General features: G+C 43.4%; 2 protein-coding genes and 1 long non-coding RNA gene across 4 annotated transcripts in view; 2 read left to right on the top strand and 1 right to left on the bottom strand.

Annotated features, from left to right (window-relative positions):
- Positions 1-3,258, top strand: part of LOC120405049 (ras-related protein Rab-7L1-like) — a 55,295-nt gene extending 52,037 nt beyond the window's left edge. For both annotated transcript variants that reach the window (XM_039538240.1, XM_039538241.1), the window contains one exon: positions 115-3,258. In XM_039538240.1, coding sequence (XP_039394174.1) covers positions 115-232 — 118 coding nt within the window. In that variant the 3' untranslated portion in view covers positions 233-3,258. The remainder of the gene's footprint in view (positions 1-114) is intronic.
- Positions 422-6,076, bottom strand: LOC120405051. Its single transcript, XR_005598338.1, has 2 exons — positions 5,635-6,076; positions 422-1,229 (listed from the first exon to the last, which is right to left on the bottom strand). It is a non-coding gene; the product is annotated as an uncharacterized LOC120405051 (long non-coding RNA).
- NUCKS1 (nuclear casein kinase and cyclin dependent kinase substrate 1) overlaps positions 6,076-12,272 on the top strand; it is a 24,697-nt gene continuing 18,500 nt past the window's right edge. Inside the window, exon 1 of the mRNA XM_039538242.1 lies at positions 6,076-6,317. Coding sequence (XP_039394176.1) covers positions 6,301-6,317 — 17 coding nt within the window. The 5' untranslated portion in view covers positions 6,076-6,300. The remainder of the gene's footprint in view (positions 6,318-12,272) is intronic.

Here is a 12,272-nt window from a genome sequence, read left to right as displayed (position 1 = left end):
CTGTCCTGGTGGGTGGTGGTTCTCCCACAGGAATGGTGGCTATATCCAGTTGTGTACCAGACTGTAGGGGTGTAGTCTCTTGCTGATTGTTACAACATGTGTGTTGTTTCTTAGAGTCCTTATTGAAAAGATGATGGCGTCGTCCACGGGTGATGGAGACCTCTCTGTTTCTGGCCGCGGGGATTATATTAACATAAAAGATGCTTCCCCACCTGGCTGGGGATGCTGTTAGCTTTGCTCACTTCTCCGTCTGCATCAGAGCAAAAGGGAATGTCTTTTTCACTGATAATTGGCTTTATTAAGTGATGAAGAATTGTCTCCTGTTCAGCACACACTGACTCTCAGTAAAGCATTGCTGTCAATGACTGTGGGAGAATTCCTCTTTATTCCAACACCGTGGCCACCTAAAGCTATCTGCTGCTTGTATCGTCTTGTTCAGCTGCATGGTTTGGGTTAACACCTCTGAAGTAAGAGTGCTCCACTTACTTCTGTAACAAGTGACTGGACTTGAGGGGGAAAGGTAATATTTCAATATATACCACTAACTCCCAGCTATACATAGAGGGATTGTTCCAGAAGGGACGGTTACAATGATCTTCTGTTCTGAAAGTGAAGATCTAGCGATTTGCGCGTGTCTCATGATTGCTGACATGGTGTTACAGTAACTCCTCATTATTTCACACTCTGGATCTGCGTATGACTAATGTATCTGTTGTGGAAATGCCCAGGACTCTTTGTCAGCTGTGGTAATCACCCCTGGGTTGAAAGAGGACACTTATGGGTAGCCACAATACCTACTAGCAACCACTGTGGTGTTGCCTGATGTGCAAAATGGATTGGTGTGAATTTGGGAGATTCTATAGCACAGCTTTCATGTGTGTACATTGATTGCAGTGCTTAATTTGTCCCTGCCTTCTGCTCTGTCTCAAGAATTGTCCAATTGCCTTTTGCCAGTTATCCCTTTTTGTCCCTCTGCCCCGTACATATAACTCTTCTGATGCCACTTTATTAGGGCATCCAGCAGTGAATGAGAAAAAGGTTGTAAACCCTCTTGTGTTGTAGAACAACAGTACTCTTTGCTTTTATAGCACCTTCCATTCTGTGATCTCAAATAGCTTTACAAATGCTGATGAATTACTTCCTTGCAACCATTCTGCAGTGGTGAGTTAAAGTCTTTGGTGGAAGTCGTGGTGTGCTCACTGAAAGCCCAACTGCTGCTTTTAGTGATCCTAGGAAAAGCAAAGAAAGGGACTTAACTGGTCAGAAGGAAATAATGGAGAAAACTCCTCTTTGCCCTTTTGATGCCTGTTATTCTCCCTGCATATTCTACATGTGATCATGGCTGCTGACTGACTTTTGGGCAAAAACATTCAGATGGTTTCATGAAAGCACATGTTTGGCAGTTTCCGGTAAAGGAGTTAATATAGATCTCAGCCCAGTAAAGCAGTGGTTACATGGAGTGGGATTGATGGAGTGGGTTTTTAATCCTAATTTTAAATAAGGGCAAAATTAATCCTCTGAAACAGGGGTGGCATTTTTCTGTGGCAGATTCAATAAAAAGGCTGTTTGGGTGAAGGATATTAAAGGGCTACTGTCAAATAAGAGAGTGATCTGAACACAGGACTTTGAGCCAGAAACATATGGGATCCATTGCTTGCTCTGGGAGTGATCTTTTCTGTGGCCTTTAGTAAACTACTTCACCCTTCCATTTATATATAAAAATGGGACTAATTACCCTACTACCACAAAGAGCTGAAGATTAAAGAATGCTTGTAATGTACTTTGGACTTTAAAAGTTCTATATAAATGATGAGTGATAAGGAATTTAGGCCCAGCATTTTGTTAAAGGATAAAATCCATATGAGAATAGGACACAAGCAAAATTCAAGGATTTTGTTGTGTTAAATGCATTTAAATATGCCATCACTGTGCAGTCAGGATTCACAGTGAACCCATACTGTGAAGAAGGTATGTGAAAACTGGAAAGAGGAACTAACCGGCAATGAAGTGGAACTGACCAGTTTAATTTTATTGTCCAAGCAAAGTATAATATAAAAATGGGTGGGATATCTCAGTGGTTTGAGCACTGGCCTCCTAAACCCAGGGTTGTGAGTTCAATCCTTGTGGGGGCCACTTAGGGATCTGGAGCAAAATCAGTATCTGTTCCTGCTAGTGAAGGCGGGGGGCTAGACTCAATGATCTTTCAGGGTCCCTTCCAGTTCTATGAGATAGGTATATCCTCATATATTTTTTTTTAAGTAAACAGCCTAAAATATAAGTACATTGGATTTTAAAAATCTAGACTTCTAAAAATAGAAATAGGAAGATTAAATAGGAAAAGGAAAAGGTCTTGTTTTTAAAAGAGTTGATCTTGACAGCATTCCTCTGATGTTCATGATAATAATACCTAGCACTCAGCATCCATAGATCTCAAAGTGCTTTACTAGGGAGATCACTATTAATATTCCCATTTTACAGATGGGAAACTGATGCACAGGGAAGAAAGTGACTTGCCCATAATGGCACAATAAGAAAGTAGTAGAGCCAAGAATTGAACTCAGCTTTCCTGAGGTAAGTCCAGTGCCCTACCCAGTAGGCTACATTGCCTGGAGGCATAGATTTCATCACATGCGGTGATGCACTTTAACCTGATATTCAGCAGCAGCTCTACAGTGCCTGGGCCTCTTAATTTTGCATAAGTAACTGCCACTCAAAAATAAGTAAAAAGCTTGAAATCCTTTAAAGGTTTCTCATATGCAAGACATAAAGATCTGCCCAAGAGTTGTGGAATGTTATGTGCACAGGTTTGTTTTTTTTGTTTTCACACATAATTCACTGTTTGGTAACCGCTCAATAGGCGCAATAGAAAAAAAAATAGTGTCAAAAATCAACCCAGTGCAACAAAGAATGGCCTTTGCTTGAGAACTGTTTAAAAACTCAGCCAAACAGGAAAACAATCTGACTGTGCAAATGTGTGTTTTTAGAGCTGCCTCTCTGACACACAAGGCACTTAAAACAAAAAAGCAAGCTTGTTGTTAACCTCAGTTTAGTTCTTCTGCAAAACAAACTTGGGTTCAAAGACCCCATCTAAACTCAGGTTTTGCTATGTTAGGCAACCAGTCTTAAACAATGCTTTGTGAAACTCTTTTCTGCTAATGTGATTGTCCCGTCCATGGTGGTTGGGATACTTTAGCTTAAGTTTGTTGGGTGTTTTAATGTGAGATCAAAGTTTGTAAAAAAAAAAAAAAAAAAAAAAAATTTATGCCCCATCTATGCAGGCTTGTATAGCTGTTCTATCAGAAACATGGTAGGAAACTGTTTTTAAGCAAAGAGGATGAATTTTCATCTCATCGATGCTTATTACAACTTTGTACTCTTTTTGCATGATTTTATGCCAACTGACCTCTCTCTCTTTCCCCCACATTATTGCTTAATGTCAGAGATCTTTGGTCTGTAGCCATGGGACTCAGCTTATGTTAGATTTAGTTTCACAATTTAAAAATGTGTAACTTGGATTACTACAAATTTACCAATAACTAGAAAATTGTACTGCAGTAAAACTTCCAGGTGATGAGAAGAGAATACAGTTCAAAGGGCCAGTCAACCATATAAATTGAATTCTTTTTTTGTTTGTTTTGTTTTTTGTTACTTTGTTTAAAAGTCTTGCAAGGATGATTTTTTTTATAGACAAGATTCTGGTTAGTGTTTGTTTTATATAAAAAGGAAAAAGCTGGTGATTTCTTCTGTAATAATCAGTAACCAAGGCAGTATTGCAAACATTAAAACAAATTTGTAATAAAAATTCTGACTTTTTTACTCTTGCTTATGTATTAGTTATTGGTTTCCTGTCTAAACAGTTCTAACAGCAGATGAGTTCACAAGTCCAAAACAAAAATATTTCACTGTCAACAACCGTATCAGTAAAGAAAATTGTGTGTGAACATTGAACTGTTCCCTCTCTGCCCCAAAAATAAGATTTCTGTCCTACAAGGCCAGCAACACAAATGGGTCTGTTTCATGTAAATACACTGGTGTTATGATATTGTGTTAAGGGTTATATTTGCTGTTAAAGTTGTTGACTCTTATGAATCCAGAGATTTAAATTTCCATGTACTACTCTGAGGCTGTGTCTACACTACATCATTTACAGCGGCACTGCTGTAGCACTTCTGGTAAGAGAGAGCTCTCCCATTGGCTTAATAACTCCTGGCTCTGCGAGAAGCTCTCCCGCCGACATAGCAATGTCTACACTGGCGCTTAGGTTGGTATAACTTACGTCACTCAGAAGGATGTCTTATTCACACCTGTGAGCGATGTAAGTTATACTGAAGTAATTTGTAATGTCAACACAGTCTGAGTCTTTTAAGCTCTGCTGTCTCCAAGGAGTCTGCAGCTTCACCTATAGTTTTCTTGTGTACTGCACTGGTATTTTGTGGTGATCATAGCTTGTGTCCCTGTAGCTGTGTTTATATTGGGAAACTGCACTATTTAGGGGAACCAAAGTAGGAGGAGATGAGTTGGCAACTGTACCCACAGATCAGGAATAACAGCAGCATTTTTCATCCCTGCTCACATTTGAGGCCCAAAACCATTTTGGACAACAGTGCCTGTGGATATGACAAAGTCATTAGATTATATCACATCAGTACTCTTTCGAACAGAGCAGCGTTTGCAGCTGTTGAATTTCACCCTGTATTTTGGATTCAAATGAGCCAAGACCTGCAGCTGAAACACAGCCCTGACTCCTGCATTTTGCCTAATTTCTGCATGCTGTCAATGTTGCGCTTATTCTCTACTAAAGCTGAGCTAGCTTAGGAAAATATTACCTACCATTGGTGCAACGATGAAATCAAAACCAGCCAAAATTATCTACTTGCAGGTTTCTTGATTCCCCATGAAGCAATAGATGCAAGTCAGCAGTGATGTACTGATATAAGCTTCTCATTGCTATTGATCATATTTCATGAGACCATCCAGTAGACATTTTGTGTTAGAGTATAACTTGAGGGGGTTGAGGGAAATGAAGGTGTAAAAGGATGGTCAACCTAAAAAGCTGCATGATTCTAAAGGTAACTAAAAAAATTACCACCCTGAGTTTCCATGCCTGTGTTTTGGTAATTTAATTATGAAATGTTCTATTTACAAATAGGGACATGGAGGTTTTTTTTATAGATTCTGTTTGGGGGGTAAGCTGGATTTTTGCACATCTGCTGTCACCAGAAACAAAGGTTCTGCCAGTCATTATAGGCTTTGATTGCTTCATAGTGTAGCACGTGACTGCCTCCTAAACATTAAAGTATTATTCACATCGAGGGAGAGAGACTGGTGGGCCAGAGATGATGGGGTAGGCAATCAGCAAGGTATGGGCCTGGGGTAGATCTGGGGAAGGGAAGGAGGCATGGATGATGGATAGGGACTGAGAGGGGCTCTGGGCATAGCCAAGCTCTTGCAGAGCTCAGGTACTGGGACAGGGGCAGAGGTGTGGGGGGGTTACGGTATGAGAGGATCAAGGTCGGTGTGTGTGGGGAAGGGCTCAGCCTGACTACATTTTTCCCTCCAAAATCTACGCAAGACAGGCCGCGTGCCGAATCTGCTGATCCGGTGCCATCTCCCGGCCCATCGCACACCCCGTACCAATAATAAAATCGGGTCCGAATACACCTGACGGGGACGGGGGCCTGTAAGTGGGGCCGGGCCCCACCGCAGGGCTGCTCGACGGGCAAGGCGACCCGTGGCGAATCTACAGCCGCAGAGATCCCAGCTTGGGCTCGCGGGCTGTTATCGGATGTTCCCTCTCATAGCAGCTTGAGTGTGGGGCGTCCTCCTCTCCCCCCCTCCCCGCGGGGAGGAAGGGGTGGAGCCGAACCGCCGTGATGGTTCGAACGGACCAATTGCGTTGGACGGGCTGCTCAGTCGGCCAATGAGAGAAGGAGGAGGTGCCAGCGGGCTAGGTTGTACCGCCTCTCCGTTCGGCGCATATCCTCGGCTGGGCGAACGCGACCATTTTGCGGGGGGGGGAGGGAAGCGAAGCGGCGAGTAGCGGGGACCCAGACTGAGGGCGTTGGGAGCGGAGAGAGGGGCGTGCGGACGGGGCGCACCTTCCGGCGGGGACGGGAGCGGGGCCTGCCGCGGCTGAGGGAAAGGCGGTTCCGGCGGCGCGGCCCGAGGCTCTGGGCCCAGGGATCCCGCTTGCTCCCGGGAGGGAGGGGACGGGTCCGTCACAGAATCGAGGCTAGTCGATTCCCCCCCCCTCCTCTTGGCCGACATCGCCCGATTCGGGCCCCGATTGGGTTGGAGAAAATGTCCAGGCCGGTCAGGTGAGTCTGGGGGAGCGAGCGCGGTGGGGGGAGGAGGAGGCCCCACTCCCAACCCGCTTCTATTGCTCCGCGCTCCTCCAGTGCCCCTGCCCCCCCCCCCCCGCGGGGAGAGCGGGACGGGTGAACTAGGCCCTGCCCCGCTGCATCCTCTGGCGTGGGATGGGCAGGCGGCCTGCTGCAGGCCATGCCGAGGGGAGGCATGCATGGAGGTGGCGTGCATTGCTGCGCACTGGAGGGGGAGGGAGGCAGGGATACATCTTTGCGGCGTGCCCTTGTGCACCCCGTAGGGGGAGGCTGCTTGCTCGTTGGAGGGAGGGACGGATACATGCTTGCGGCGTGGTGCTCTTCTGCACCCTGTAAGGGGGACGGGGCGGCTACATGCTCATTAAGGGGAGGAGCGTGTGCGTGCCCTTCTGCACCCTGTAGGAGGACTGCGGGAGGAGGAGTGTGTGTGCATGTAGCGTGCTTCGCCCAGGTTGGGGGTAGTGGCGTGAATACAGCATGCTTGTAGTGGGGGAAGGGGTGTAGGCATGCAGCATACCTTGTTGCACGCTTGGTGGAAGGGTAACGTGCGTTGCTGCAAGCTTATTGGGTGGAGGAGAACAGGGCATGCAGTGCGCTTACTGGGAGCTGTCCCTCATGTTATGGCTCGGGGGATGAACGGTGAAAATTTGCAGCATGCCATGACCCACTTTAGGGGGAAGCATGCGGAGTACCTGGATGCAGTGGGATGCATTTAACACTTTCAGGGAAGAGGCATGCAGTATACCTTGCTGCATCTGCTTAGGCGGGAGGAGTAGAGTGGCAGTGAAGGGCAGACCATGCTCTACGGTTTTCTTGGGAGGGGGACATGCATGCAATATGCCATAATGATCACGGCACGGAGAGGTTTTGATGGGCTCCGAGTCCGCTTCCGTTAGGCACAGCTGCCGCCAACTTGCCTCACGTTTGGGGGAGGAGTTAGGAGGAGCCGCCCACCTGGGACGGGCGGGGAGCGGTATTTGAACACACTCCCCTTATTTTTCCTTTGCCGTAAAACAACATTCCTCTTAGAGTGGGTTTCCTACTATTCCCGAGTCCCTGAAAGACCTGTCATTAAATTGTGGGCTCGGGGATGAGGAAACAGTGAAGTTCGTCCCTAGTCAGGCTTTCTTCTCCCCAGTTTAAAAGGAGGTAGGACTCCTGTTAAATGGGGTTGGGCCTGGGTTCTGATAGCGTTTCCAGGGAGTATAAACTACAATGTTGAATTGTGATAGTTGCAAATGTAAAATTGTTTGACGTTTTTTCGTGGTAAATTATTGTAGCCTGCCTATATTGATTGATATTGTGTATAGCACTTGAAATTGTAGTGTAAATTAGTGATTGTCTTTCCAGTCTTGAAACATGGCACACTTCTTGTTTGTGGAAGAGGATTGTAATATGCATTAGCTTGACTTTTAATTTAGAATAACAAATATAATATGAACTGTAGAAGTTTTGTGTGTTTTAAAGGTGGGATTCAAGTTTGTCTAGTCTGCAAAGATTTTTGCTGAATGTCCCCAGATGGGGAGGATAAAAGGGACATTAAGTACACTGATAGTTGTATTAGCTGTATTATTAGTTGTAATAATAATAAGCTTTCAGGTCTCGTGTATTTTGACCAATAATTTGTGCATGCCAAGATAAGGGCGATTGTATCTCATAGGTCAGGCCTGAAAGTAATTGCCCAGGGTCCAGAAGGGTTTTTTTTCCTCTTGCTTTATGAAACACTTAGTTGCCCAGCTACATTAATAGGGTCTGAAGCATCCTTAGCCTTTTGCAGGACAGGATGCTGTACTAGATAGATTAGTGGTCTGAGCTAGAATGACAATGCCTGTGTCCTGGAATACAGTGATGATACTACTTTGCTGCTCAGTGTGATATAGTATACATTCCACTGGTGACTTAATTGCCAATATTGGAACCTGACTACAGGTAAGGAACATGTATATTTTTTTAGAGTATGGTTTCTAAATTTTGTTTATATTAAATAACCCATAATTCTTTATTATAACCAACTTTAAACAAAAAAAATTGGAAAACCATACACAGTTGTAAAAGATGCAGCTTGCCTTAATATGTGTAGACAAGCATTAGTCTTCAGCAGAGTTGAGTGTCCGAGTTCAGTGGGATGTTAACAGCAGAATACCTGCTGGGATGTTGCAAAATTGGAGCCAGCAATCCACAGTCTAGCTGGACTTAACAGGCCTATGAAAAATAGAAGAGAAATCTTCCAACTGCAAATGTGTTCAACATGCCCCTCCAGTGTTAGTTAATTAGAAAACTGCACATAATTTTAAAGCTCTTGGTTTGAAAATATGTATGATTTACCTGCAGATTGGATCTGTTACTGTACTGTTAATGAGACTAGGGGGGTAAGGCAGTATCTTTAGTGGAGCAGCTTCTGTTGGTGCAAGAGACAAGCTTTCAATTTTATACAAAGCTCTTCTTGTATTGTTAATGGGAGATACAGGTGAACTTATCCAGGGTCAGCAATGATGTAATATTAAAATGTTCAGTGGCCTGTGTGAAATGAATTTGTGGTCTCAGTTTGCTTCTGGCTGAAGAAGTATCCATTTAAAAAATATCACCCTAAATGGAATATGGGGATAAACCAGTATTGGGATAGTGGGGGAAGTTTGAACTGCCACTTTATTCTGCTGGTAGTTAGAGGACTTTGGTCCCAAAGCCTGAATCAATGCTAAAATTGACTTTTAACCAAAAAAAAAAAAGTTTTGATTTATTTGCAATTTCTTCCTTTTCACGGGCATCCAAAAAAACCAGCTAACACCAGACCTAGTATTTTTGGTGCCCTGGAGTAGAATACTACTTACTTAATTGTATTGATTTTGCTAGCGTCCTTCTTCAAAAATATCTGTATCTTTGAGGTGTGCAGTGATGCTAATACCAATATCAATACAACATTGCAAGGATAAAATAAAGGATGTTGTTCTAGGATCTTTGCATAATATGACAAACAATTTCTAAATATCTAGGTCATTTACAGCACATGGTTGTATCATCTCATATTTGTCTCATCTATTCTGATGTGTAAATTGATATTAAAAGTGTAACTCTTATGTGCTGTTAAATTAGACAGCTTTTATATTTCCTTGCATTATTAAATCTTGTATGTGTTTTTTTTTGTTTTAAATTAATGCAGGGCACTTCTGCCTTTCACTCAATTGTCAGTTTCACTTGTCACAATTCTAGTCACTTTTACTTGCACATATAATGTTCTAGAATAAAATGCTGCAGGCAAATGTCTAAATCCAGTATGTTTTAAATAAGATCTTTGAATCAATACATATGTTTCTATTTTAAAAGTTATGTAAAACTTTGAATTTCACAAAGCATTGATTTTTGGACGCAAGTCTAACTTTCATGTCCCTTCAATGGTAAATAATACTCTAGGTCTTTCATTGGTGTAGATGTTTACTGCTAAGGTAGTGCTCCAGCTCCTGCCAGAGTGATAGGGAAAGTATTCCCCTAGTTAGAGGTGTTAAGGTCAAAACTTACATGTGACCATATAACTCCTAATACTATACCTGGGCCATCTAAGAAACAAATGCTCAAACTAAGATGGAGTGCTTCTTGAAAACTTAAATATAGCTTCCCTGCTCCCCTTTTCCTTAGAATTGTCCCTTCCTTGCTTACCTTTCAGAGTGGGATAGATTATTTCTGGTAGTGTCCACAATAAGCCAGATACTTTTCTAATGGGGAGGGGAAAAGACATGATCCCAGTGCTCAGGTGTTCATGCTTTAAAGAGACAGGCAAAGGGTAGTGGTAAGCGGTACAGCATACATAAAGTAACACCCAAATAGCACATGTGGCTGAAAGTCAGTTGTATCTTTCCTGTACTTTTTTTATCCTCATAATATTTCTCTTCTGTTTCCTAAATATTCTCCTCAGTAGTTGGCTTAAATGGAGGATATGCACAAGGCTGCTTAAACTGTTACTGCGTAAATCACTTAAATGTTTTTTATGGAGTTGCAAGTCAGACATATCCCGAAAATTGCAGGTACGACCATCAGTGCCCAGTGTTAGATAGCTTGTTGCACCAGGTCCAGGCCTAAATGATCACTTTCTGTAGTTGGGGACCTCTAGGCCGTCAATCTTATTTGAGTACAGTTATGTCGTTTTAAAGAGAATTGTACACATTAGCACTTATGTCAGTATAACTGATGTCACTTCGGGATGTGAAAAAGCCACTCCCTGAGCAACATAAATTACACCGACCTAAGTGCCGGAGTGGACAGCACTATGTGGATGGGGGTGCTTCTCCCTCTGACATAGCTACCGCCTCTCACAGAAGTGGATTTATGCTAATGGCAGATCCTCTCTCCCATTGGCTTAGAGCGTCTGCACTAGCAGTGCTACAGCTGCATTGATGCAGCTGTGCTGCTGTAGCAATTCTAGCATAGATTATCCCTCACTCAAATAGTAAGTTGTCTTAGGCAAATAACTGTTGATAGGCATAAGCATTGGAAATAAAGATTTGTTATAAGTTTGTCTATTTAGTCAAGGCCAGAAATATAGCATTATATTCCAGTGTGGCAAAACAAATATAGAAATATTTCTTAGATGTAAAACACCCATATGGGAACACTTCCCTGTGCTGTTGTTGAAACCAAACTACAGCTCCCCATCAACTGGATGAGAACCAGAAAGTGAAACTGAACACTTCTGTTTAGCACTCCAGGCTGAATGGAATCCAAAAAGGCAGTAGCATAAATTGGTGAAAAGCTTACCTATGTTTTAATAAATATTTCATGTTGTTTAGAATGGTGTTAGCTGAACACTGAATAATATTTTTTGAATTACTTACCTTAACAGTCTCTGATCAGTCTACCTAATTAGTCTTGCTCATATTTTATTCTCTGGCATTACCTGAGATGTAACTGTGTGTTTCTGCCAGCATTCATTTAACAAATTTGCTAGGCAATGTAGCCAGTTGCTGGCTTTTTAGGATTTACTCTTCTTTCCCCAGCTGCCAGGGCTGTCCTGGTGCAGGGCCCGGGACAGCCCCCTCCGGCCCAGGCCCCATCTCTTTCCCACCCCTGCTCTGCCCCCTCCCTGCTCCCATTCCACCCCTTTCCCCCCAAACCCCTGTCCTGCTTCTTTCTGGCTTCTGCTGTCTCCCTCAAGCAATGCCAGTGGGGCAGGCTGGCGCCAGGTCGCTCGCTGCTGCTGGCGCCAGGCCCCCCGCTAACCCTTCAGGCTGCCCTGGGCCCCAAAGCCTGGGGTGATTGCTACGATCTGTCCTAGGGATGGGATGACTCTGCCAGCTGCATTCCCTCTGCAGTCATGAGCCAAGTTTTCTTGGAGGTTTTCTTTTCTTCTTTTAATTTGAATTTCAAACTTCATATGTCACTGTAGTGCCAGGGAGAGACCTTGAGATTAAGCACCTCATAAGGCAGAGATAAATCATTCTAATCTGCCTTTCTAAAATGTCCACATGCCGCCTTATTGAGCTTTTATCCGCTAACAGGGTGACTCGTATGCACTAATATTGAGTCTGGGAGTGCCTTTTTTGCTGAAGATGGTATACAACTACTCAAGCAATACTTAAAAATATATTGTAGAACCAAGAAGTTGGTTGTACAAGTGTGTGACAATGGTCTTTCCTCCACAGGCAAAAAAACTCTTAAAACTGGTGTGTAGTGGTCCAATGAGGTGTACTATGAGGATTACACAAAGGGCTTCTTGGACAGAATGTTCTTAAGAAATTCATCTATATGCATATACTTACCTAGTGAGCCAACATTCAACACTATACACAAACATACTGTCTTGTCCCTTGGAAGTATTAGAATGGCTTCTGTGTTCTAGCACCTTCTGTCTTCATGACACCTTTGCCATTTTTCTGCCAATGACTGTTAAAGACTCTATTTATGCTCACCTTAGATGATATAAACATGACATAGGGATGGTAG

This window comes from Mauremys reevesii, linkage group 4, assembly GCF_016161935.1.
Source record: "Mauremys reevesii isolate NIE-2019 linkage group 4, ASM1616193v1, whole genome shotgun sequence".
NCBI classification, from domain to species: Eukaryota; Metazoa; Chordata; order Testudines; family Geoemydidae; genus Mauremys; species Mauremys reevesii.
This window is presented reverse-complemented; position numbering and strand designations above follow the sequence as displayed.